Source organism: Colletotrichum siamense, assembly GCF_013390195.1.
Source record: "Colletotrichum siamense strain Cg363 chromosome Unknown KSG_Cg363_contig03, whole genome shotgun sequence".
Lineage (NCBI taxonomy): Eukaryota > Fungi > Ascomycota > Sordariomycetes > Glomerellales > Glomerellaceae > Colletotrichum > Colletotrichum siamense.
Window position 1 is genome coordinate 2,463,706 of NW_023501016.1, and position 27,067 is coordinate 2,490,772.

A 27,067-nucleotide genomic window follows, 5' to 3' on the forward strand; every position below is an offset into this window, starting at 1 on the left:
GCGATTCGACCGGGCTTACCATCACGGGCTGGCCGTACAGGGACACAGGGGTGAGCATAGTGCACATGGCTGCTAAAAATGGGCAAGCCAGCGCGGGCCCGGGGGTTCTTGACGGCCCAAGATGGGCGCCGGCACGCCGGTAAAATGGGATGGCAGCCGTGATTGGGCCTTTGTTTTGAGCCGTCCTGCCCCGATTTGGTTGCCCTGCACACTCCGTGACCTCATCGCCTCGTCGCTTCAGGGGCAGTCCTGCAGAAGAAACCTAAAGATGTGATTGGGATACGGGGCACACCTTGTTCCTGCATCTTAAGCGTTCAATGCTGGACAGCGATGCTGCATCTCGGCGAGGGAGGGGAAGGGGAAGGGGTGTTGGGAAGTGTCAGTTCAACTCGGGGCATGTGGAACCACCCAGCTAACCTCACTTGCCCTTTCCAGACTCTTCCGCCCTCCAGGTGTCATCCCACTTACGCAACTCTCTCGTCTGGATTGGTCCTTCTTGTTGGGAGGGTGTGGGAAACAAACCGAGAACCTACACAGTACTTGGAGGGGAAGGGGAGTTCCGCTGCCATGTGCAAGGCACAGGGAAGTCGGCAAAGACCATCGAGCTTGTTTATGTGATCTGATCAAGCATCTGCCTTCTTGGTCAAAAACCCTCCTACCCCTCGTGTTTTCTCATTTTTTTCCTCTCTCCTGCTTCCCTTGCTTCACCTCCTCTCTTTTGCATCTCCTCACAATCGTTATCCTCATTGTGCCTCCGGGTCTCTGATTCAACACCCACATCGTCTCTCGTTTGCCGGCCTTGACCTACGTATTAATACCTAGTTGCTATTCCTCCAGAGCACCCGGCTTCTACGGCACCTACAAGTCAACCTCTTCCATTTTCTCGTATACTTGCCTCTCCCTCAAAGATCCAGCAGCACCTAACTCTATACCACTCAACGCGCAACCGACATAATGCGTACCTCCAGCTTGGCTGCGGTCCTCTACGCCGCAACGGCCAGTGCCTTCCAGGGCTTCAACTACGGCTCTACCTTCACAGATGGCAGCGCAAAGACACAGGCCGACTTCGAGGCCGAATTCAAGGCTGCTGCTAGTCTCGAGGGCACCAACGGTGCTTTCACATCAGCCCGTCTCTACACAATGGTCCAAGGCGGAAGCACCAACGACCCTATTGCAGCCATTCCCGCCGCCATCTCCACAAAGACCAGTCTGCTACTCGGTCTCTGGGCTTCTGCCGGTGACGCAGCTTTTGCAAACGAGCTCGAGGCCCTGAAGAAGACGGTGTCGCAGTACGGCAGTCAGCTCAACGGTCTGGTTGCCGGCATCTCCATTGGAAGTGAGGATCTCTACCGCCATTCACCAACCGGCATTGCCAATGGCGAATACGCTGGCGCCGAGCCCAACACGCTCGTGGGATACTTTGATCAAGTCCGGGAAATCCTCAAGGGTTCGCCCCTGAGCAGCGCCCCTCTGGGCCATGTCGACACATGGACTGCCTGGGTTAATGGCAGCAACAAGGCAGTCATCGATGCTTGCGACTGGATTGGCATGGACGCCTACCCCTACTTCGAGGACACCAAGCCCAACGCCATCTCTGACAGCAAGCAGCGATGGGCCGAGGCTCTGAGCGCGACCCAGGGTGCCGTTGGCGGCAAGCCTGTTTGGATTGCCGAAACTGGTTGGCCTGTCAGCGGTAAGACCGTCGGTTCTGCTGTCCCTTCCCTCGAGAACGCGAAGACTTTCTGGGACGAGGTTGGCTGCCCCATGTTTGGAAAGACCAATGTCTGGTGGTACACTTTCCAGGACTCTTCTCCCACTACTCCCAACCCCAGCTTCGGTGTCATTGGCTCAACCCTGACCAACAAGCCTTTGTACGACCTGTCTTGTGACAACACCACCTCCAGCTCTTCTACCGCTGCTGGCACTCCGACTGCTACCGCCACTGCCACGGGTGCTGACTCCGGTTCTGGTTCTGGTGGAGCTACGACGTTGTCGACTGCTGTGCCTTCCGGCGGCTCCGGCTCCGGATCTGGCTCCGGTGGAAGCGGCGGTGCGTCGCCGTCTGCCACCCCCGGCTCCGGCTCCGGTTCAGGCTCTGGGTCTGGCTCAGGATCTGGCTCAGGATCTGGGTCGGGCTCGGGCTCAGGCTCCGGCGGTAATGCTACCGTGAGCGTGCCCACGTCTGTTCCTTCTTCAACTACCACCACCGTTCCTGTGAGCAGCGCTGCCGCTACTACCTTCAGCATCGCTGTACTGGCTGGCATGCTCGCCTTCGCAATGTTCTAAGTGTCGTTAGAGAGCGGATTTGCACCTCTCTTTACCACGTCTGGCTTTATACCCTTCTGATGGTCCCCAACATGGTCAACGTACATAATTCCATGGGACAGGGGAAACGAATACACGGCCTTAATTACGTTATTGCAACCCACTAGATTCTGCACTGTAGTGTACGGCGGTTGAGTAAAAGCAGAGTTATTAGTTGGAACGAGTCTACCACACTCCTTCGGGCCGAAAGCAGCACAATCGGAAATTGTTATGAGATTATCATCAAATATACAAAAAGTTATTTTGATTTGCACTTTGGTGGCCCTATTGAAGTCGATTTCATGTAAGCCGAAGAAGAGTTCGTTGAGATGGTGACTGCTTTGTCAACGGACACGCAATCATATATTTCTTGGTTCAGGTGACAGTGATGTGTGAAAGTACTTTCGAATGAGTCTGAGTGGTTTTAAGAAAACACGATGCCTTTCCAGAGAGAACGGAAGTCTAGACTGTCTTTCCTCCAAGGATGGTTGGTGAGCCTTTTAACAGTGTCAAATAAAGCGACAAGTCGACAATAGCACTGTGCGGGCATCACCGCGTTATCCACATCTCTAGCTTCCTTCGCAACTCACTCACATGAACCCGACTTCACTGCCGTAATCATTGCCCACGACATCGCAAGTGGTGAGTGCGAGTTGCAAACAAATACCAAATATCAGGCATTTGATAGCGGAGGCGAACTAGTCTATCTGTGAGAGTCCTAGGCGGCACCTCACCGAGTTCTTTGCCCCCGCTCTCACTTCAATGTCCTAAACCGTGCACACCTTTCCAATCTCATCTCATCACCGACCCGCCAGAATGGACGCCCACGAGGACGACAGCGACATCAAACTTCAGAGGATCTCAACAGATCTTATTGCGGACTTTTCTCGATCTCTCCCCCTCTTCCTACGCAAATCGGACGGCCATACTCTCCGCAGCCGCGTACGGACCTCAGAAACAGCCCGTCTGGCATCAAGCGTAATCTCATCACTCTTCTCATCAAACTCATCGGCTAACAATAACCACAGTTACTCGACCCCTTCCAAGAGCTTCCTCAACTGCTGGATCCTCATCTTCCCACATGGCTTCCGCTTTTAGCGACAACCTACCTCGCCCACCTCAACATCCGGAACCGTAACCGTCCCAAACAACACTCGACTCGCTCCCAACTGCTCGAGCCCCTGAATGTCGCCATTGCTAAGCTGCTCTACACCTTCACCAAGATCCGTGGCGAGAAGGTCGTCGTGCGCTTCCTCAACGTCGAGACCCGCTACATCGAGCCTCTCCTCTCGGCACTCGAGTCTGCGGAGCGCTCCAGGTCGCCTCAGGCCTCCCGTCCCTCGCTCAGCCCTTTATCGCCCCAGTCCAACACTCAGCAATGGTCCTGGGAAGAGCGCTATTTAGTTCTTCTATGGCTTTCCCATCTTCTTCTCGCCCCCTTCGACCTGTCCACTATCTCCTCCGCCGCGGCAGACGAACAACTCACCCTCCCTTCCATCCCAAACTTCACTTGGCCATCTGACCTGCCGGGAATCACAGTCCGCATCCTCCCAGTGGCAATCAAGTATCTCGCCTCCCCTGGCAAAGAACGCGATGGTGCCCGCGCCCTTCTCGTTCGCATAGCCATGCGCCGCGACATGCAGTCCCAAGGCGTATTGACCGCCCTCGTCAACTGGGCCCTCGCCTCCCTCAACCCATCCCCGGATACCCCGCCGCAGCCGCCGTACTTTTACATTGGCGTGCTCTCCTTCCTGGCCGGCGTTCTGAGATCGTCCATAAACACGTCAGACATGGACGCCCATCTCTCATCCATCTTCCGCGCCGCTCACTCAGTCGCCTCCTCCGAGGTCGAAGAGACACCCGTCTCCGCAGCAATCCGCTCTGTTGCGGTGGCTCGTAAAATGCTGATCAAGGTCATCCGCTCCGTCACCGTCCTCCTCCTCCGAAAGTCGCCGCCGGACCCAGACAGTACGGAGCTCATCGAGACTTCCATTGGCTACTTCCTGGAATGCCTCGCCGACAACGACACACCCGTTCGGTTGGCGGCTTCCAAAGCGCTCAGCATCGTCACTCTCAGACTCGATCCAGAGATGGCTTCCCAGGTAGTCGACGCCGTCCTCGACTCGTTGAACCGCAACGTCCTCTGGACCAAGGAGCCAGGAAACTCCAACGGGCTCAAGACCCGCGACCTTGCAGCCGTAGACCCCTTGGAATGGCACGGTCTGATACTGACCCTCTCGCATCTGCTATACCGCCGCTCCCCACCCGCAAGCCAGCTCCCAGACATCGTTCACGGCCTGCTCCTTGGCCTCTCCTTTGAGAAGCGCAGCACATCAGGCGGCTCCGTGGGGACCAACGTCCGCGATGCAGCATGCTTCGGCATCTGGGCCCTGGCCCGACGGTACACCACCGCGGAACTCCTAGAAGTCCCCACAGCAGCCGTCGTCGCTGCCAGGCCTCACAGCCGGGACGCCTCCATCCTACAAGTCCTCGCCACGGAGTTGGTCGTCACTGCCTCGCTCGACTCGGCAGGCAACATCCGCCGCGGTGCTTCGGCTGCGCTACAGGAACTCATCGGGCGACACCCCGACACGGTGGAGAAGGGCATCTGGGTTGTGCAGACGGTCGACTACCACGCCGTCGCCCTACGGTCGCGCGCCATTCATGAAGTGGCCCTGAACGCAACGAGGCTCTCGCCCCAATACGGCGCGGCCCTCTTGGACGGTCTCCTCGGCTGGCGAGGAATAGGCGACGCAGACGCCGCCTCGCGTCGTGTCGCCGGCGCTTCGTTTGGCACTCTCACGCTGGAACTCTCCCAGAAGGACTCGCCCGATGCCGCGGCTCAGTTCACGGCTTCGATCGATAGGATCCTCGCCCGTCTTCGCGCTCTTCAGGCCAGACAAGTCGACGAGCGCCACGGACTCCTACTCTGTCTCGCGTCCGTACTGGACAAGTTCCCTGATCTACTAACTACCAAGCCGGATGGCATCGTCACGGATCTCACACAGCGCATCATTCAAAATCTAGAGACAATCTTGGGAGACTTTCAGAAAACAACCTACCGTCGACCAGAACTAGTTGCCGAAGCATCCAGCCGCCTCATCACCTCCTCACTCCCCATCCTGCAGGCGGCTACGCTCTCCTCGAACGCACAGTTGCCTCTCCAACCAGGCTACACAGTCGTCTCAACCGCAAACACCCAATCACTCCTCAACGTAATGGCAACGATCGACGCTCTCCCTTCGATCCCCTCATCCATAACCAGTCTCGTCTCGACCTTTGGCCCCGTCATCGCCGCAGGCCTCTCCCGGCCCGAGAAGGAAGCCTTCTCCGCGTCCTCCGAAGCAGCCCTCATCCACCTCCTCTTCTCCCCGCCCGACTCCCGCAGGACCATGATCCAGGAATGGGCCTCCACAGTGCGTCACCGCCCGACCTCCCGCACTGCAAACGACACGGGCGTGCTCTCCGCCCTCACAATGGCGTACCCCATCACCAGCACGTTCCGCAGCCAAGAAGCAGACGTCGTCTGCGACACGGTCCTCGCGCGGTGGGCGGGCGACAACGACATCGACACGCGCGTCGCGATCCTCCAGAGCTTGTCGCAGAGCGTCCTGCTCCGCGACCGCGCCCCGGTCCTCCTGGACCTCCTGGCCGAGGGTCTCAACGACTACACGACAAACGCCCGCGGCGATGTCGGCTCCCACGTCCGGCTCGAGGCCCTCCGCGCCACAAAGTCCCTCTGGAAGCTTGCCTTTGCACCAGAAACCACCGAGGTCGAATGGCTGCCGGAAGCGGTATCCAAACTCTTCCTCCGCATCCTCCGTCTCGCGGCCGAGAAGCTGGACCGCGTCCGCACCGAAGCCCATGCTGTCCTCGCCCTAACCCTCGACCCGTCCTTCGCCCCGACCTTCACGCAGCAGACCTTCTCCTCACGGGAGTACTTCCATACCCTCTTGACCCTGCGCACATCCTCCTCCTCCAACCTTCTCCACCCCAAACTCGCCCGCCCCGACGAGGAGGCCTGGATGTCGGAGCTCCTCTCCGGCTACGTCACCTCCGCCGACACAGGCAACGAAGACCTCGTCATCGCCTCCCGCGCCGCCCTCGCCTCCTTCTGCGCCGTCTCGCCCGCCGCGCTGTCGTCCGTCTGCGGCGCCCTCGTCGCGAACCTCAAGGCGCGCCAGGGCCTCGCGGCCACGGACCGCATCGTCGTCCCGACGCTCGAGATCGTCGCGTTCCTATGCCACGTTGGCCTCTTCCAGAAGTGCGTCGGGGTGCTGGTCGGCCTGCGCTCGCTGTGCCTGCTGGTCCAGCGCGCGGGCTACAAGACCGGCAACGTGCGCAAGCTCGAGGCGTGCATCAAGGTGTACGGGTGCGTGGCCGGGTTCGACGACACGGCCGCGGATCCGGAGGCTGCGGAGGGTGTCAGGGACGGGGTCGCGGAGGCCAGGAAGAGGCTTGGGGCACTCATGTTCCACCCCTGGCCCAGGGTACGCAGCCAGGTTGTCGACGAGCTGTGGAAGCTGTTTGGAGAGGAGGGGGATGGTGGCGGTCGGGCGGAGGAGTTGAAGAGCGTGGACTGGAGCAAGGCCGAAAAGGGGTCCATCAAGCGCGTTGTCGAGCGGCTTGGCTTGGCCCAGGCCGCATAGACATGGAATACAAGTAGACTTCATGCAGACAAGAGCATAGACGAGAAAGGTTCCGTCGTCTTTAGAAAGAAAGCAGCACTTTGCAACGCAGAAAGATTTCCTTAGTTATCGTGATACGGCACCTGTGGTAGCTGCCATGGTTTTTGCCCGGTCTGCGGCAACTCTGCTAGGCCGGCAATTACACGCCTCCCTAGAAGGCAAGTAATGTACATTGAGCTCACTATTCGGTGTCATTTGGGGCTTTGCTGTTCTCACGACACTTCAAAAGCCCATGGAGCAAGCAAAAAAAACATCATCGAAGACGCCATAGCGAAGCCGGCCACTGACAACGGCCGCCGCGGCCGGCGTATTACCTGGGGAGGAAGGTGTGCGGGAGAAGGGTTACAATGCGAATGCGATGCGGGCATGACATGACGCCAATGCCGGCGGAATGAATACTACCTACTCAATCAATGTTTGCCATAGGGCTGGGTACAGCCAGGAGAACCAAGCACGGCCCAAAATACTCCCCTTGCGCTCGGCATACAGCTTTTCGTATAGATAGTGACGTGCTCATGATGGCCAAGAGAGGCAGTAGCTTTTTTGCCGCGCTCGCATTGTGCAAGCAGGAGGCCGCGGGGGTCAATGACAACGCAGCGACTCTTGGACCATTGACGATTTACCGGAGGCTATTTAGCTCCGGGACGGAGAGGGACGGACATAGACACAGCACGACACCAATCTGGCTGCGTGGTTGACGTCTGCCATGGTCAGCGCTACGTGCGGACTAGCCCGAGAGTCAATCGATGTTAGCTGTCCGCGCGGGCTTGTGCCAAGTCTCTGGGTTTGCGCCTCACAATCATCTGTGCCGTTTATGCATTACCTGCGGTAACCAAGCTAGAAAGTTAGAGATGCTATTCTTCGAGACTTCCGCGGCGCTACGACGGCGTATTAGGTGATGACACTCTCGTTCTGGGGATATTTTTCATCCATCCGAAGAGCTCCAGTCGTATCCCTTTAAGCCGCGGAAACCGGGCGGTCACTCACGAGACGAATCGGATCCGGTGCTGTTGTTTCACGATCGACTGCCGCCGCCATCCCGTCGCACAGGCTCGACGTACAATGTCGAAATGCTCACGGACCGTGTGACGTTATGTCGATCGGACGACGTCAAATGCCCAATGAGGCTATAAGCACAAGCAGTGAGAGCCTAGTGTTGACAACACCGGTCGCCCAGCATGGCTTAGTAGGCAGCGGTCAGGTCTCTGCCAATCACCTACTTGCTGGAGCAAAACTCTGGTAGTGTCTTTGGACGACGGCCGGGGCCGAAGCTACATACTGGTCATGGCAAGAATTCGGGCCGTTAAGTCCAAACCGACGGTCGATTCAGCCTGACGATTCGGGACAGTTGTTGAATAACATCTGAACTTGTCCCAGGCGTAACACGCCGAGGAATGTGGCAACCTAGTTGGCATCTTGCGGAGACGGCCGCCAGTAAAGTTCAGGCGGGAGATTTGAGGAAATTGTGTCGGACTGCGCCGCAGATTCGTACTGCGTACACGCAACGTGTACAAGGACCTTGGCCTTGACAGGGTGGCGCAAAGATTAGGATCCGAGATTCCTCTCAGAACAGCTGCAACCGTTGACTGTTGCAAGATAGCAGTACCTGGTCCTCCAACGCCTCATCGAAGTTGTGTCAAGGGTTTCTTTTCCCGCTTTGTTCGAGAGCTTGCCCCGGCCCATGGCAACCTGGCCACTTTGGTTTGCCGTACTTCCACGTGGGAGTGACACAAAGGAACCCTGAAAAGTACCCTCAACGTCAAGGGCACCCAGCCTCGCGGGAACTGGCATGTTATACTCGATGTGGGCATAGCGTCGTGCATTGCAGACCTGAGCTCAAGCTCCCTCATTTTGCTGAGACATGATAATCCAGAGGTAGACATACCGCAATGAGAAAAGGCAGGTACAGGACGCGCTCAGCGCTGTAGGCAGCTCAAAATGGGGATGGGTTCGGAGGTGAGGCAGATCGGAGACGTAGGGGGGTGTGGGCATCGGGAGGAAAGTTGATAAGTCGCGTTGAGTGGGAGGGCGGAAGGCTGGGATTGGCCAGAAGGCAGGCGTACGGTTAGCGTGCCCCCAAAAGCGAAGTGTCGCTGGAGGACCTGCTCAGTTGGGTAAGCTGGCAGATATGCAGTGAAACTCTTCATGAGCTCGTGGAGTCAGGAGTTGTCTGCCACACGCAGTCAGTCTGCAGTTGGCAACTGGCAACTTACAACTTGCAACTTGCAAAAGTGCCCCTGAGTGAAGATGTGACCGGTTGCCGGCAAGTATCGGGGCAGGACAAGTCGTAAAAGAGCAGAGGACGTGTTGGTTGTTGGGCCAGGGACAGTCGGCAGCCTGGCGGCATGATTTGATAACGATCTCTCTAGGTTGTGTGGAGACACATTTGCAGGCGCATCCGAGGGCTGGCACCGGTCAAGATTTAGAGCGGTGTCGCGTGAGCAGCGGTGTACTCAGCCAAGCGATGTATATGCCGGAATCAAGTGTGTCGGGCAATTTGATTTGGCTTAATCGACTAGGCGATGCAGATGGCTTAGAGAATTTGAAGTGAAGCGCCAGTAGTAATGTTCTTGCCTGTCGAATGGCTAGTCAGCCTGCTTCCCTCTATCCGTATGACAAGCGAGACAGTAAAGTGCGAATAACTGTTGGCCGTGACTCTGGGGTTGAATGGACCTCGGAATCCGTTGACTGACATGCCACAGTTTGAGTAGGGGGGAAGGGGTGCCAATCGGTAAAGTCTGGATTGGGAATGGCTGGGCCAGATGGAGGTGGCGGGAGGGTGCGGCACAAGTTCCCGGGAGGTGCATGGGCAGCAGCTTTTGTAAGAGCTGACGGGACAGAGGGGTATTCTGGGCGGAGGATTTTCGATGGTGAATGCTGCGGTGGGATTTTGCAAAAGGTCGGTCTCGGATGATGGTGTCGTGATGGGTGGTTTGTGTTTGGCTTCTGAGTGAGTGGGAGGCGGCGGTACGGTATCGTGCGTGCCGTGTCTCGCGTCGGTTCTGCCTTACGGCAAGGCAAGATGTGCTGTCGCTGCAAAAGCAAGACAAGCGAAGGGAAGTGAGGTAAGGTATGTAAGAATAGGTGAGACTTGCGGCGTGGATGCCGGCACTGGTGGCGTTGACAGTCTGGAGTTGCAGACCTGACGTGAACACAGTTGACCTCCCTCGCCTCATGGGAGGGAGGGAAGGAATGAAGCACTCGAGTGCCAGTAAACGGGAAACTGCGGGCGGGGCCGGATCCGAGCCGTGAGAATGCCTCAAGTGGATAGGTAGGTACCTAAGGTAAGGTACCTAAGGTAGGTTGGGTTGGGCCACACGGTGCAGGTGCACTTCAGCTCTTGCAGTGACAGTAACAGAGATGATGCGGGAAGGTGTCCACGGGTGTTTCCCAGAGACAGGAAACCGGAGTGAGTCGGACCAGTGGGAAGCCGTCGACGGGTACCTAAGCGGTGGTCCATGCTCCCCGATCCGCCCAAGCTTGTCGTCGTTTGTCGTCGTGGTGCTCTTACCTTACCTTACCCCGTCTCCATTGGTGTCTCCATCACCCGTCGTTTACTCTGCCCTGACCAACAAAATGACGAGATATCCAACTCCATTTCCTGCATTTATCCATCGACGAGTGGGTAACACATGCAAGCAAACAGGGTAGGGTAGGGCAGGTCAGGTCGTCAGGGCAGCACGGACGGCGCCTACCTCATGACGGATGACGGATGACGGACAGACGACAGCACCATGATCGTCTCAGCAAACCTCGCAGGACAACGAGGTGAACAAAGATGCGGTGGTGGGTTGGTGTTGTCACACCCACAGCAGCGAGGTACTTTGGCCCCTGGGGTGCTGTTGCACTGGGTGCAACTGTCGACGGCGCGGGTGGTGGTTCTCGGGCGTGATCATTGATGAGCGAGCACCTCCCTCACCTTTGAAACTGGGAACTTGGTGATAACCTGAGGCTCGACCTAAGGTGGTAGGCAAGCTGGTATCTACCTACCTAAGGTACCTCCACTAGGTGCCTCTTATCCGCCTGTTCGCCGTACCTGCCTCGGAGTGGGGGCGGTATCATGGTCGCGGTTCCTGCCTGCCACCTGAAGCTGACCTCGCTGTCGCCCGTGATAATGATAACCCTACCTACCTAGGTACCTACCTAGGCATGCATCAGGCTGACCGGGCAGAGATAGGAACCGGCAAAAATGTAAGGTCTCCTTCCTCCGGCCGACCTTTGTTGGGGGAATATCACACGTATTTTTACTGATCATCATCTCTTTTTCGATAGGTCTCCAATGGTCAATGTCCCCCCTCTCCACTCACACACACACACCGTGACCCATGGCGGGCACCGAACGAACAGCTTCTCCTCCTCCGCTCCCCCACGCGTCAATCAGCCCGCACCGCACTGAGGTGCACTCAGCTCTCCCTCCTGCACCTGTGACTGCACCACATTCCAGTCCACCGTGATTCCCACAGTGGACTCGACTCCATTCTCCATTCTCCAGTTCCGATTTCTCGACTCCTCTTCTCCGATCTCCAAATCCCCCCCACCGCCACCTTATCCTACCTTCATCGTTGTCTTTGAACCCTGCCCTTTCTGGCCTACCATCGAAACCCAAATCCAACGATGGTCTTGCTAAATTCCTTGGACACTAACACTTGGTTGGACCCCATCCTGTATTCAGGTATCTCGGGGACAATCTGATCCAGCCAGCAATGTCTTGTGCGACCATGGGGATAGACATGGCAGCATGTCTCTCCATGCGGCGTCTCCCATCCGTGCCTCCAGTCACCTGAAGCACCGTTGCCTTCATTTCTCTCCTGCAGCTTTCACCAAAACCCGCATCATCAACAATTGACGCTCTCCCATACGCAGTCCCTTCTTGGCCTTCCGAACCAGCTCACCACCTGACTGTGCCAGCGGCCGTGGCTTTCCATTCCGGGGCCCTTGGCCAGCTCGGCAACTTGGCGACTCGTCCGCCATCCCTCTCGGCCACAATCACTGTCGAGACTCGCATCGCATCTTGCCTGCGTTGTTTGATTGACACCGTCTCGATTGCCCTTCGTCCCGCCCTCCTCGTACTCTCGGCGCCGCTATCGCTCTGCCATTTGCCTTGCCCTGTTCTTTTCGGTGCGCGGCGATATTACCATGCGGTCGCAACCTACCTGACGCTAAGCCTGCCAGCGCTAGTGCTGTCTTAGCCCAGAGATACGACCCTTCATCAGGTACTGGAAAATACGGGGGCACACGAGTTGATGCATCTCTCCATTTTGGGACACCTGCCGACATGCGCGAGTCGACACTACACAATTACACATGCTCGAGTCGGCCGGCCCAGCCCACGGCCGCCTCATTCCCCTCTGCTGTGCCCTCGCAGTTGTACAGAGTAGTGGTCCTGCTGGTCTACCTATCTATCATCGTCCACGACCTGCTCAACTGCTCGTCTTCACTGATGCAGCCCAAATCCAGCCTTTGCGCCTATCATCGCAGCGGCAATCAACGGTACCTACGTTTCTTTTTCGCCCCGGCAGGATACCAGAACCAGATACGCATTGCGGCAGAGCACCGCGCCAGGCAGCACCCATCGCCACCACTATATCGGCCCATAAGCCCAGACTCGGCCGTTGGAGTAGAGTCCAATAGAGCCAACCGCGGTTATCTCTGTCGCTGCTCCCCAGGAGTCTCTACCCTCAGCCGTGCAGCATCATCAGACCATGGCGGCCGCGACTGCATCAAGGCAGTGACGAGAAGCATGGATACGCCAGTCTGCCACACACAAAGAGATCCGAAAACCAACAAGTCTGCCCACACCTGACAAACCTTACCAATGCGCTGGACCATGCCGACAATCTTCAATCAGAAGGCAGGGCCGCACGCACTACCTGGTACGCTACTACACTATGTACGCAGCAAACCGAGGGCAGGGCACCCACTGCCACCGCCAACAACCCTCTTCGAGTTCGCCAGGTTCCAATTGGCAATCCCTGGCCACCATGTTGCTCCGGTAAAGAAAAGGGCAAGGGCCAAATCGTCTCCGCATCGTCTCCGCGCGTGCGCGCTGTGCTGTGGTACCCCAACTTGCACACCAAAAATTTCATAGAGGTAGAGAAGCAGGCTGGTCGCTGATTCGATGAACCAACACCAAAGCCACAACTTTTCCGTCCGTCCTTTGGTAGGGAGCAAGGGGGGCGTGTCTCCAACAGCCGTTCAACGGCTTGGTCCACCAATCCTGCGAAGAAGGCTGGCCTCTCGTCGGCCGTCGCCTTATCTAGGTGGAGAGAGGCGCACCCGAGGACAACTGAGAAAGGAACACTGAGGCGGCTGCGCAGGCAGGCAAGACAAGACAAGTGGGGATGCCCTCTCGTTGGTCATTTGAGCCGGCGCACGCACGATAACGCAGCGAATGCCAATGCGTACAACAACGCCTCCAGGGTCATCAACAGTCTTGGAACAAACTGATACATGCCGCTTGTTGTGATTGAAGACGCTGGTGGAACATGAAGGAGGACGTGACGGATTGGCCAAGCCACAAAAGACGAAGACACCAGCGTGACGAGGCTTACTTCGCGTGTTCTGCCTCTGGCATTGAGCAAGCTAGACAAGACGCTGGCACGGCCGAGATCGAAGAGAGGGATAATGCTCGGCGCGACTGCCTATTTGTCGGTGGTTGATCAGCACGTTGGCGAAGAGGCAACCCTTTGCAGGTTTCGAATCCTCACAAATGCGACTGCTGGGAAGCATTGTGGAGGCGCTGTGAGCTTATTAGCGTATGCAGGAGAGCTGCCGCAGCAGCAGTAGCAGCATCACCAGGACCGGCGGACCGATACCATGAGGATCCATCGCCGCACAGAGAGGTCCATACAGACAGTATGGACGTTTCCTTTCCATCGGTCTCGACTTTTAGTCCAGGCCGCAATGCTCCGGACTGCAGTCAGGCACAAGACGACAGACACGCATGGCTCGCGACGTGAATCACTTACACGTGTGGATGGGGGGGTCCAGGTCGACAACAAGCTGAGGTCGAGCTACGGAATTCTCCTCTTACCATTGTGTCGGGTTACCGAACGAACTGAGACGTTGCCGCGGGAAGAACAGCTCAAGGCAAGCTATTCGGCATACTAGCGGTATTAGCTTCCCAGCCAGCTCAAAACCCCCTCCAGACAGACGAATCAGCGGCACTTGGGACAGTAGCGTCGCCCCCGGCCAACGTTGGCAGTTCAGCGATGGCTGTGACTTGACCGCTGTCTGTGTCTGGCAAGGGAATTGAGGGCTCAGCAAGCTGATCGGGTGCATTCTCGCTGGTCACTGTTCTTTGATTTGATAACTGGCTTGCCCTGGCCCTGCCGACTGCGAAATGTTCAACGCGTCCCTCCAGACCGGTCAAATCGAGTCCGCGGCCAGTCTGGCCTGCCCACCCCATCATCCAACCTCTGCTCTGCTCTGCTCTGCACCTCCAGTCCAGTCCCGTACCGACAGGATCAGGATTGGCCAGCCAAGAAAAGCTGCTGATGCACACCATCAATCCATCACCGCACACCCTCCCTGGTCCCCTGTCACTCTATCCTACACCCCTCGACTCTCTCTCACTCTCGAGTCCCAAGGGCCCGAATCCCCCATCATTCCTAGCGCGCAAAGGGACCATCACTGGGTATCCTTGACTGCCCCCCAACTTGGCCACCCCAGCCCAGCCTATCCCATCTCACCTGGACCGCTAGCATAGCGGCGGTATCCTCACCAGAGAGACCTGCCTCTATCTGCGTCGTCTGCTGCGTGCAGCTGAAGTATTACTTCCACCCACTCCTCCGCATTATCTAGACCGCGCTCCATGTTCCCTTACCAACTTCGACCTCTACCCACGAACTTGTCAGCCGTCTTTCTGACAGAATCCCAAGCATCCGGTAGCGTCCTCACCCCTCGCCGTCTCGACGGCTCTCCGCCTGATCCCCTCGACGCCCTCACTTGCGCCCGGGTCCGATTTGACTGATGTTGCACTGTTCGTCCCTTCACAACCGCAAAGTTCATGCATCAGACGTACCTGTCACTGCAAGGCGCACACATACACATCCCACCTTGACGACACCTCGTCGCTGTTCCGCCAACCGTCGAATCGCATTACCGCAATATCGTCGCCCACCTATACCCTTGTGACAACTACCTCGCCCAGTAGTCGACAAAGCTGATTGCGCCCTTTGAGCCGCCGCCTCTCGAATTCCAACCTCATAGCTTCCTCCCCGCTCGTCGTGCCCTCTGCGGAGGTCGACGAGCGTGGATTGCACGAGTCCACGATGACTCTTTACACCGATCCGCCACCCTTTCGCAAGTTTTCCGAGGACAAGCCGTCGTTACTGGTTTGTTGGTGGATAACGTCATTTTGCACCATGATCATCTTGCTGCGGGTTGCTGGCCGCTTCATTCGGACCGAGAGGCTGTTCCAAGAGGACAAGGTCGCTGCCCTCGCCCTCATCCCACTTTGGCTCCGCATGGTCTGCGTGCATTTTGTCCTACTCTACGGAACCAACAACTCGCAGTTTGACGGTTTGTCCCCGGAAGATGAGCACAGAAGGCAGATTGCGAGTGGTCTCGTGCTCGCCAGCCGCATCTTTTACGCAGCGACGTATGTCATTTCCCAACCGCCCGCACTTCTTCAGCCACGTTTTCTGCCAGTCAGCAACGCTTGGATGAGAACCAACTTTTGAACCGTTCAGACGGTAGGATGGCTTGCTAACGCTTTGTCTGTGCAGATTGTGGATTTTGAAGAACACTATTTTAGAGTTCTTCAAGCGCCTCACTGGCGTCACTTGGGCACGTTCTTACGAACAGACTCTGGTTTTCATCAGATGTACTCTGGTCGCAACCTTCATCGCCATCATCATCAGTGACCTGGCAGAATGCAGGCCCTTCCACCACTACTGGCAGGTTACTCCCGACCCCGGCGGGCAGTGTCGCCAAGGATTCGCCCATCTCATCACCATGGCGACGTGCAACATCCTCACCGATGCACTGCTCGTCTTTTTCCCTATCCCGATTATTTTGCGGAGTCAGATGGGTCTGAAAAGAAAGGTCCAACTTACGCTGCTTTTCTCCCTCAGCTTGGCAGTTATCGGCGTCACCATCTATCGGGTCCCCCACGTCATCAGGGAGCACGGACAACAACAACTACGATCGGTATTCGCATCCGTGGAACTCTTATTTGCGACCACAGCAGCGAACGCCCTGGTGCTAGGCTCGTTCGTACGCGATCGAGGCATCAAGAAACAGAAATTTAAGTACGGCTCAGTTGCGGCTGACTCGATGGATCGGAACTCCGATTCGCGACGGCCAACCATTCACCGGCATTGGGGCAGCGATGAAGACTTGGTGCGAGACGTTGGCCTTGGAGTGGATCCTGATTTGAGAGAGCTGCCGGACGAAGAGTATGATCCGGAGAGCCCGCGATACACCCCTGCACCCGTTGCAAGGCCATTTGGCGAGGACTTACGGAACTGGCAATTCCCTCAACGCAGCCGCAGTAACGCCGAGCGCAGCGATGCTTCGCTATTGCCGCATGACCAACTCTCGTCGTCTCGAAGTAACTCAACCACCACCCCGCGAAGAGTTTCGTTTTTTGATGTGGGAGGGCTTCTGTCTGAGGACCAGTTCGGCGTGCCGACCTATCGTCGGGACAGTCTCGTCTCAACTATCGATCCAAAGTCCTCCCCGGGACATGGAGTACCATCACCCACGCTCCCTGCCCCGTCGACTGGTATGCGACGTGGCTCGACAGCGCTTCTGCAAGACCTCGGAGGTCTCCTAGGGCCGAACAATACCAAGCAATCGAGGCAGAAGACGAGAAGCGGCACCGAACTCCAACCCATACCGCAATCACATCACGATGATCACCCATCGTATAACCCACGCCCCGGCGAGCCAACGCTGATTGACCCCGGCGGCTTACTGAAGTAGCATTTGACACGACTACGGACGATTCATGTTTCACCACACCATCTTAATCACGACGAATTGCACTGCATCACTACAGCCAAGGCAGCATATGCCCATGTACAATGACGACTTGACGGAATTTTGGAATTTTCACACTTGGAGTTACAGAGGTCTCTAGAACCTTGCTGTGGCGTTTGATTTCGGACGATGAAGGGGCTGGACGCGTCACGTTTTGTTATCTGGGAAAGACGATCATCACGACGGGATATTCGGAGTAGGAGGAAACCCAGGACAACCGAGACAGGAGCCATGTTTTTGCCTCTTTTGACGATTGCCAAAAGCTGCTGGCTCTCCTTGCTGTTTTTTATCGTTAACATATACCCCGGCGCAATCGCCATCATGTTTGTACTGCAAAGCCTGTTCACCATTACAACATCAACAAGAGATACAATATAATCACGACGCATTTGACGAACAAACACCGTGCTGCTTTTTCGTCTCGCACACTCCGCTCTCACGCGCAACCATGTATGCCGTTTTAACTCGTGCCAATCCCGCAACCAGCCTGGTCCCTGCGTTTGCCATGCCTACCAACCGCTGCTTTCTTCTGGCCTATCCCCTACCCAATTTCAACGACTGACTCTGCACCCCCTGAAAGTTTACTTTGCTTCCTGTCTAACTTTTTTATTATTTCCCCGTCGCCCTGCAGTGCCGGTTCCTTTTTCGCGTGGTCTCGGTTTTTCGAGACTAGCTCCTCTCGGACGATAGATATCTCTCGGTCGGTCCCTGACTCACTCTCACTCACTCATCTATCCGCTTCCGCTTCCGCTTCCCGATCTCCCCTGTTGTCTCGCCCGCCACCGTTCCATCTTTCCTCGGCCGACAGCCGAAATCCGATCGAGAGGGCCGGGTAGCCTGTAGGTTAGGTATGTGGAGCCAGAATGCTTCATCTTCTGCTGCTTTCTTTCAAAGTCGCAGCATTCCTCCCTGTTGGGCTTGGGAGGAAAGGGGTCCTCTGGCATTGACGCATGGGTTGGGGTTCTCTCGCACAGCGGGGCCTTCTGCGTGTGTGTGAAATGTCTTTTGGGATGTATCCTGTTGGTCAACGGGCGCGTCGGAAACGTGGGACTTGGTGCAGAAAGGCATTTGTGGTGATGGCCTTTTCCCCTGTGTGAGATTAAGGCAGTTGGTTTAGTTAAAAGGGGTTTTTGTCTTGTCTTGTCTTGTCTTGTCTTGCCTTGGCTTTTAGTTGGGATGTATTATATCAGCGTTCGTCCGGTGTTCTCCCCGGATCGAATGAAGGCGTGGCTTTACACGTTGCGTTGACAGACTTGTGGGTATTCTTTGCATAAACTCCTGCTATATGCGATTAGAATCAGGTTAAAAGGGATTGGGCACGCATCTGAGGGATGCAAACTGTTGCAAGGCGCAGTCCCGCGGCGAATCTCCTCTGATGCCTAGGTTCGACCATCTCATGAAATCAAGTTGGCCAAGATGAGGCTTGCAGGTCCGCCACGGGAGTTGACTGGGAACGGTCTCGTTGACGAAGCAAACATTTGAAGAGTTTTTCTTGGCATATCAAATACAGCGCAAACAAAACAAGCACGTTTGCCGGTACTCTTCGGTTAGTGGACATGTGCTGATCATTTACCAAGTTCGCCTTTGAGGGCAGCCAAAAGACATGATAAATAATAAGTTTGATAATTGTCCTTCTAGTTGAAAGCCCTCTTTTTTGGTTTGATCATACACAAAACAGCAGACCGTAGCCGTTCCCTCAACGCCGAACTCGAGTGATGCATATTGTAAGCTCCTCCTCCCCGGGCCCTGGGCGATATTCTCCCATGTAAGGAGCCACGTCCCGCCTCCGGAAAGCCTCTAGCTTTTCCGTCTGGTCTTTCTTGTCTCTCCTCCCCTGCTTTCCAAACTGCCGCGCCCAGTAACGCGGCGTGATTATGTGTGTGGACGTGACGCTGACTGACCAGCCCGCTCATACACACAAACGGTAACTGGCATAGCGACCGGCCGTCTCGGAGTTACGAATGATCTTGACAACCTGGCCGCGCTTCAGACCGAGGTACTTGGCGACGGGGTCCTTTTGCAAGATGCGGGGCAGCTGGGTCTCCTTGAGGCGGTAGCGCTTGAGCAGCGCAATCTTCTCCTCGCGGCTCAGCAGAATGTGCCTGGGGACGAGCTCGTGCTTGGTGATGTTGACCAGCAGGTCCTCCTCCAGGAAGCACTCGACCTTGGCGAACGACTCTATGGTGACCAGCATCTTGCGCGCGGCGGGGGAAAGGGGCACGTGGGTGACCATGATGCCGGACGAGTACTTGTTGCTGATAAGGTGGTGGATGAACTTCTTGATCTCCTTGATACCAAACGTCGTATCGGCAAGGAACTCGACCCAGAGGGTGCCGCACTCGGGTGTCGGGTTGGGGTTCTGGGACGTCGGCGGAGGGGTGAACTTGCGGATCATGTCGGCGGAGGGGTTGGCGGAGAACTGGAGCTTGCCACGGCTGCACGGTAACGCGTTAGCAAAGATGAAAGCGCGGAAGAAACCAAGAGACGCGCTCACTTTACGCTTCCGTCACCGCTGGTGTACTCCATCTTGAAGCGGTCAAGAGAGATTGTGAGTTCCTCCTCGGCCAGCTCGTAACCCTGCATTCTTTCGTCAGCTTCACCGTCGCAACGCACGCGAAGATATCATCTGCTTCGGAGAGAATGCCTGAAGCTCAAAGAGCATCGGCTTTCCCGTCTCCGATGCAGTCGATTGGGGGTAGTCGTACGCGATCCGCGGCCATCTCGTGTGCCGTCCTCCAGGCTCGCCACAACCTGGTGACCTCCTTGTTCACATCCTTCTGCTCCGACATTGTGGCAGTGTTCGACTACTCCGCTAGAATCGAATATTTGCGGCCGAGAATGGTGTTGAGGTTCGAGGTTGTGGATGGCGGTCGGGGTACAGGATTGGGTATCGCGAAGGGTCGACGTCGAGGTTGGAAAAAAGGACTGGCGTCGGTCGCAAAGCCAAAAAGTTCTGGCGTTCGAGTTCAGCCTTGCAGCGAAAAATCTAAGTGGGGCCCGAGCGCCCAAAAAACACCCAGTCTGAAGACGGGCTTTTCTGGAAAAATCCCGTCGTTGAAGGGTGAAGATAATCCGAGACAGCATTAGACGGAACAACTGTACTAGCAAGTACGTACCCAGACAGCTCGCATCCATCCAAGTGTGATTGACAGACACCCCAGACCGACCGGTGGCTGCTGGCAGGAGCACGAGCCACCACCAGCCACGGGCCCTCTTGCTTCCTGCACCGATCATTCCAGGGTCCATTGTGAATGGACACCAGCGAAGCACTGAGAACACTGAAGGGTGTAAAGGCGCACGTGCCAACGTGGCCTGGAAACCCCACAGTCGAGTCCACGGAAAGCAGGTGGCCTTAGCAGGGAAAGTACCTGCCACGGAACCCAAATGGGTGAATTTCAACAAAATTTGAGGGTCCCGTTGCAAAGGTACCACGCAAAAGTTCACCTTTGCGCGGCCCATTATTTCTCCCTCGCCCATCCCGATTCCCCTCCTCCTCTTCCACACCTCTCACCTTACGACCAGAGCTGAGCGCATTCACCGGCCTTTGCCAATTGATCGTCCCTTTCCCCAGGACGGCAGGCATCTTATACATCTTCGACAATGGCGGACACTAAGCAGGCACCCGCTGCCGCGGCCGAGAAGGCCGAGCAGAAGACCAGACCGGCCATGCCTGATGAGGCCGAGTTCAAGAAGAAGCTGAACGTTGCTGAGAAGGAGCTCAAGGAGGCTGAGGACAAGCTGGTATGTAAACACAACCTGCAGTTGACGAATTGCTGCAGCTCTTCTTCCTTACTGCAGCATTCTAGCGCAGCCAATTTACGGCAATATCATGAAAGCAAACATGCCGTCTAAAGTCGCGATTACTTACAAGCCTCTCAATCGCAGAAAGCCATCAAGGCCAAGATCGACCTCGCTACCCCGAACAAGAACAAGGACCAGCCCTCTCCTACCCAGAAGCGTCGCCAGGAGCTCATCTCCCAGCTCAACGAGATCCGCCAGAAGCAGGGCGCCGGCAAGAATGCCCGCACCGGCAAGCTTGACCAGATCAAGCGCCTCGATGAGCAGATGCGCTCTCGTATTAACGAGCAGAAGAACGCCAAGTCCAAGGTCAACTTTAAGAGCGTTGAGGAGGTCGACCGCCAGATCGAGAAGCTCGAGTCCCAGGTCAACTCTGGTTCCATGAAGATCGTCGACGAGAAGAAGGCTCTTGCCGAGATCTCTTCCCTGCGCAAGCTCAGGAAGAACTTCTCCCAGTTTGACGACTCCCAGAAGCAGATTGACGACCTCAAGGCCAAGATCAAGGAGATCAAGGACTCCATGGACGACCCGGAGGCCAAGGCCATGAGCGAGCAGTACAACAAGATTCAGGCCGAGCTCGATGCCATCAAGGCCGAGGGCGACGAGGCCTACAAGAACCTCTCTTCTCTCCGCGACGAGCGTACCAAGCTCCACGCCGTCCAGAACGAGAAGTACCAGGTCGTCAAGACCCTCAAGGACGAGTTCTACCAGGGCCGTAAGGCTGCTCAGGCCTACGAGCGCGAGGCTCGTGAGAAGGCTCGCGAGAGGAGAAAGGCCGAGCACGACAAGTACATCAAGGACCGCAAGAAGGCCGACGCCGAGAAGTTCCTTGCCGAGGCCAGCGACCCTGCGTACCTCGAGGAGATCCGCCGCGCCAACAGCCTGCTCCAGTTCCTCGATCCCACCCACAAGACTGAGAAGGCTCCTCTCCTGGCCGACAGCGGCCTCAGCGCTCAGGCTAGCCGTACCGTCGACGACTCTGGTATCAAGGGCATGAAGGTCGTCTCTAAGAAGGACCGTGACGAGGACTACCTCCCCGCCGCGAAGAAGGGTAAGAAGGGCAAGAAGAGTGGTGCCGCCGCCTCCGATGCCGGCAAGTTCAACTGCCCGCCCTCCGTTGTTGAGGACTGCGCCTTCCTCAACATCGACCCTCCCATGAGCCAGTCCGATGTCCCTGCTGTTGTCGAGAAGGTCAAGGCCAAGCTGGACAACTGGAAGTCTGACCAGGAGGCCCAGACTCAAAGAGTGAGTCCCAAAGGATGATGCGTAATAGGCTTCATGTCACTAACATGCTTTGCAGAACATTGAGAAGGCCAAGAAGCAGCTTGAGAAGCTCGAGGCCGATGAGGCCAACGGCATCAGCAACGGCGACGGCGTTGAGGAGGTAACCAAGGACCTCAAGGAGACCTCCGTCGAGGAGAAGGCATGATTTCCATCACCGCCCTCCAAACCGCCGCCTGAGCCTGAACTGAGAAACTCCTCTCACCCATGACTATTCGGTCAGCCTAAGGGTCCCGAATAGCTCAAACCTATAAAGATAAACGAACACACACACACACACACACACCCAAAACTCCTACCCTTGCATAAAAAGTCGGATCTCGGGGACGCAAACATTTTTTTTATAACTGTGGCGATTTTCTGCGTCTTTCCAGCCCACTTGCTCGCCGACCTTGAGGGCTTTCTTGTACTTAGCAGCTCCCCCTGTTCCAGCGCAAAATGAGAGGAAAAGAGAAAAGCTATTTTCAACCTGTACAGGATGGGGCATTCTTATACCGTCATGTGATGGGCCGTGAGTATCCTAGCTGCCCAAGACTAACCCACCAGAGCAAATTTCAGTGGTCAGAGATAACCTTGTACTGCCCACGAACCGTCCCAATCACGACCATGTCTGAAAGCCCGCGTCCACCAACGCCAGCAATGCAAAACAAAAAAGAAGCTCTCCCCTGCCCCCCAGGTTGTCATGTCTGGCATGCATGACGAAACCAACGGCTGCAACCCGCGCGCTGTGCCGACCCTATCACGACGCCGAATCGCCGGCATTGGTCCGTCCTCTTGGGCTCGCGTCGGGCAGGTGTGCTTGTGCGTCATGTCGGACATGACCCTTGAGGAAGGGAAGAAAAGCAAAGAGTCCCCGCTGTCGTTGACATGCTGCTGACCTGTGTGTGGAGTGACATGTTCTTCACAGCTGACCTTCGTTCTTTTCGGGTGCAGTTTTCGGTCTCTGCGCTTCATTTGACTCGCGTCCTGTCTAGGTAACCTCGGTTGCTCGCGTTGTGTGTATGTGTGTTGTGTGATCATATGACGACGTCTGTTTGATTCGCGGACATGACGAAGTCACATGTCCACGACGGCAATACAATGATGTGTGTCGTGTCCCAAATTCACCCGAAGGAAAGTAAGTGCTCAGAGACAAGTTGAGAACGAAGACGGTCAACCGTCCCCGTGAAACTTCTTTTTAAATGTTTGTAGATTGCTCTAGCTCGCCGCATATCTGATAGGCTGTTTTCATCTGTCATAGAATACTAGCGCAAAAGTATGGTAAATGTGGAAGAAAAGTAAGAGGTATCCGGCCTGCGCCGTCGTGAATGCCAGCTATGAATGTGAAGTTTCCCCTCTTTCCGTTGCCCGTACACCGACGCCAACCTACCGAAAATGACATAAGAGAGGAAACATGAAAAATCAAGTACACAAAGCTGGTGAAACGGAAACACGATTTCTGTCTCTCTCTAGAAACGTATCAACAACGCCGCGGTGGGGGGTCCCTGAGTGGTGCCGCACCGTTTCTGCAATGCAATAGTCTGGCGAGGCCGCGGGAAAGGGGGGAGAAGGCTTATGCAGTTCGTGGATCTCATGAAACATCATTACAAACAAGACCTTTTTGCTTCCGGGGGAATATCCAGCGCGTGAATCCTTTAATATGGTTGGCCACCGTAGCCGTAGTAAGCGCCGGGACCGGGCGGCGGCGCCATGCCTGCCATTCCCGGCATTCCTCTGGAGCCGAAAGGTGCCGGGGGGCCGGGCGGTCCTCCTGGAGGAGGGCCTGCGGGCGGCATGGATCTCCTGTTTTCCCTAGGGTCTCTAGGGGCCGGTGTTCTCCTGCCCATTCCTCGTGGGTGCTCGAATGGCGGCGGCGTTCTTCGTGCGAATGGGTCCTTTTCGTGCGAGCTGACACCTGCAATGGCCGGAATGTCACGTCCACCAACCTGGATCCGCCGGCTGGTCTTCCGAGAGCCGCTGAGGGCGCTCAGCGGAGGGTCCTTGACGGTGGGATCGTCATCGGGAGGGAGCGTCAGGTCTACCAGACTGTAAAAGTATTCCAAAACCTCGGGATATCGTTGAACGCTGGACTGCCAGTCCTCGTCAATACCGCGCTTCAGGCTCGCTTGTGCCTCGGCAATCTCGTTGGGGTGAGGTTGGGTGTGGTAGTAGTGGTAGGCTTGGGCGGTGATGCGTTCGAGGTTGGCGGTGTGAGCAGCCTTTCGGCGCTCAGTGAGCAGACGGAAATACTCCAAGATGTAGTCTTGGGCATGGGCACGAACCCAAGTACTGGCGAACAAGTCAGTGATTGGAGGAACTGCGGCATTGCTCCCCCTTATACTTACCGAATCTCGTTGTATATCGTGTTCATCATGCGATGCTCGGCCTGCTTAATGGCAACATCAAGACCCTTGGCCTCACAATCGCACGCCAGAGTGGCAGGAGCATGGCAAATGGCGCAGTCGGGGTCCATCCTGACTGTGGTTTTGCGCTGACGAGGCGTGCGTGGTGTCCGCGGCCTATGATGATCTCTCTCTCTGGTATACATCTTAGCGGAGGGTTCCCTTTTGGGACGCCGACGGTCTATAGTCGACGGATGGGGCAAGGTTCCGAGTAAGGATAGTGTACAAGGAGATCAAGATGGTTCATCCACTACTAGTACAATGGACATTCTTCCTCGAGACCCGTACCATGGGTCTCTTGAGAAAAGAAATGCTGGGTTGGGGTTGCAATGGGGCGTTGGAGTAGAGAGGGAGTATGGGAGGAAGAGAGGAAGGCGGTGATGAACTGACCTGACTTATTATTAAGAGGGGAGAATGGTGACAGATGAAGGACCCGACGTGTCGGCAGCGGTAAGGAAGGAATTGGGAATAAACAATACTAGGACGAATAAAGCGAGTTGGTACTGTCGGTTGGTGCGATGTATCATGCAGCTTCGAAGCATGAAACAAGACGACAGACAGCAAGCAGCAATAGTGGCAGCAGTAGCAGTGAGCAGTGCAGAAGGGATCCAAGGTCGGGGGATAGGATGGAGAGGACCGAGGCAGGGAACAAACAAGAAGTGGTCGTACTCGTTGCCGGAGCGGTGCGTTGCGGTGCGGTGCGGTGCAGTGCAGTCGGGAAGCACGACACAGGCGGCTCCTAGTGAGAAGGGGAGACGAGACAAAAACAGTCGATGCGGAGGAGACGTGGGGAGAAGATAGTTCGATCCACGAGGGCGCAGGCAGATGAAGAGAAGACCGAATGGGAAGGGGTTTTTGACTGCAGAGAGTGTCGTGGCTCGAATGCGAGCGTGTTGCGATATGCAAGTCTGGGGGCAGAGTGGCCCAATGGGAGGGGTGGCAAGCAGCAGACGTCGTTTGCCCAACGGCGTCCCAATGGGATGAGCTGGTGTCGGCGCTGGTGCCGGTGCTGGTGCTGATGCTGATGCTGCTTGGGCGGACACTAACGAAGCGGCGGGCTCTGCGTGCGTCTTGCGTGGTTCGTGGGATGGGAGGGGGGAAGAATGGGATGGCAGATACGATACGGTCTGTGGGAGGTGAGGTGGTCGACGATGGATGGCGAGGAAATGGTAAAAACCCGCAGACAGACAGACTCTGAAGAGTTGCGAGTTGCGGTGCAGCAAGCTGTTTGGATCTGAGCAATGAGAGAAACGGATGGGGACGATTATGTGTGCGTTGTTCGCCCCTCGTTCAGTTTTCGGCTCCCAGCTTCAGCTTTTCTCCAGTCTGGCTCCGGTGCCGTCTCCGTTTCCGCCTTTGGTTTGGGTTTGGGCTTCAAGGCGGTCAACGGCCAATTGCTACCGCAGTAGACCAGACTGTGTCTGTAGGGTCAGGTAAGGTAGCATGTACCCGACGCCTGTGACCTGCTGTCCTGCAGCAAGGCAAGACAACCTCCACTGTCCACTAGGAGACACCTCAAGAAGAGAAGCCGCGGGGCGTTTGCTGTGAAGCGGGGAGGGGAGGTTGGGCGAGAAGCGAGCGACAAGCACCAGCCTGCTTTCCGCTGGCCGTCTTCTGTCCAACGGGAGCCACCGAAGAGGAAAGAAAGCGGAGAGGGGCAGACTGTGAGACCCGCCCGACCTGGGTCCTTCGAGACGCCGACACGGCCGGCACGACGGGGTGGGGTGCGGTGGGGTGGCTGGCTGGATTTCCACCTCACACACACACCCGACACCATGCACCACTGCACGACTCTCGCTGCTGCTGCTGCTGCGATGGATGGATGCAACCCAGAGGGCCCAATCCATTTCCATTTGTTCGCCCACCATCGAAGAGGAGATTGCCAGAGCCATTGAGCCTCAAAACTTGTTGCCATCCCCTTCAGCTCGCGCAGCAAGAAAAGACCAACCACTTGGTTCGCCATCAACATCGCCATCGCCATCAACATGGCCGCCGCCCATGGCTTTGCCGCCGGTGTTTGGCGGAACGGCCGGTGGTCGATGCATCTGCAACCCCTCTTGTCAGAACCTCAGACCCCCGCTCACCGCATCTTGAGACCATGTACCTCCCTCAGCTGGACTGCTGCCAGAGCCTGCCGCCCGCTGGTGAAGCATGCCCACTGAAACAGATAAAGTTGTCGGATTACGATGCATCGAGGCGATAAACCTGTGGCAAGTGGCCATGGGTAAGCTGCATCGTCCTTTTTCCGTGCATTTCGATTCGGCTAAAGTTGCGTTGGCTGTACGAAGCCCACCAGTGGTTCATGAGGTGTGGAAGAGACGTCCAAGAGGCTGAAAAGACGTCCGATCCCTTCGTTTTATGTCTTATTCCAACGCAGGCAACTCAAGGCAACCAGGCAGTGCTCTGGCCTGGAAAAGACGGCTTTCAACAAGCTTGGGCTGCCTGACGGCGTCGTTCGCCAGTTGATCCCAGTCGCGGTCGGTTGCTCCCGCCCCCGCCACATTATGTAAGAACCTACCTTGCGGCGTAAAGGTTGCGTATCGTATTGTATCGACAGTATTCACAAGGGTTGGAAATTGTCTAGAGTGAAAGGGTAAGTATGTATAGGTAAAGCCTAAGCAACCTTGT

The 27,067-nt window shown here is 56.3% G+C and overlaps 5 protein-coding genes across 5 annotated transcripts; 4 read left to right on the plus strand and 1 right to left on the minus strand.

Annotated features, from left to right (window-relative positions):
* Positions 1–954: 954 nt before the first annotated feature.
* On the plus strand, positions 955–2,286 carry eglC-2 (putative glucan endo-1,3-beta-glucosidase eglC; the record flags this gene model as incomplete). Its single annotated transcript, XM_036636503.1, has 1 exon — positions 955–2,286. One exon carries the CDS (start codon positions 955–957, stop codon positions 2,284–2,286), a length of 1,332 nt encoding a protein of 443 aa, XP_036498847.1.
* An 834-nt stretch (positions 2,287–3,120) lies between these two features.
* Positions 3,121–6,953, plus strand: Tbcd (Tubulin-specific chaperone D; the record flags this gene model as incomplete). The annotated part of the gene is made up of 2 exons (XM_036636504.1): positions 3,121–3,282; positions 3,333–6,953. The coding sequence occupies 2 exons, from the start codon at positions 3,121–3,123 to the stop codon at positions 6,951–6,953; spliced, it is 3,783 nt and encodes a 1,260-aa protein (XP_036498846.1).
* An 8,312-nt stretch (positions 6,954–15,265) lies between these two features.
* CGCS363_v004656 (uncharacterized protein) lies at positions 15,266–16,922 on the plus strand (the record flags this gene model as incomplete). Its single annotated transcript, XM_036636505.1, has 2 exons — positions 15,266–15,594; positions 15,722–16,922. The coding sequence occupies 2 exons, from the start codon at positions 15,266–15,268 to the stop codon at positions 16,920–16,922; spliced, it is 1,530 nt and encodes a 509-aa protein (XP_036498845.1).
* A 1,966-nt stretch (positions 16,923–18,888) lies between these two features.
* RPB5 (DNA-directed RNA polymerases I, II, and III subunit RPABC1) lies at positions 18,889–19,768 on the minus strand (the record flags this gene model as incomplete). Its single annotated transcript, XM_036636506.1, has 3 exons — positions 18,889–19,414; positions 19,474–19,556; positions 19,685–19,768. 3 exons carry the CDS (start codon positions 19,766–19,768, stop codon positions 18,889–18,891), a joined length of 693 nt encoding a protein of 230 aa, XP_036498844.1.
* Positions 19,769–20,579: 811 nt separating this feature from the next.
* CGCS363_v004658 (Uncharacterized protein) lies at positions 20,580–22,206 on the plus strand (the record flags this gene model as incomplete). Its single annotated transcript, XM_036636507.1, has 3 exons — positions 20,580–20,720; positions 20,865–22,022; positions 22,078–22,206. 3 exons carry the CDS (start codon positions 20,580–20,582, stop codon positions 22,204–22,206), a joined length of 1,428 nt encoding a protein of 475 aa, XP_036498849.1.
* Between the last annotated feature and the right edge of the window lie 4,861 nt (positions 22,207–27,067).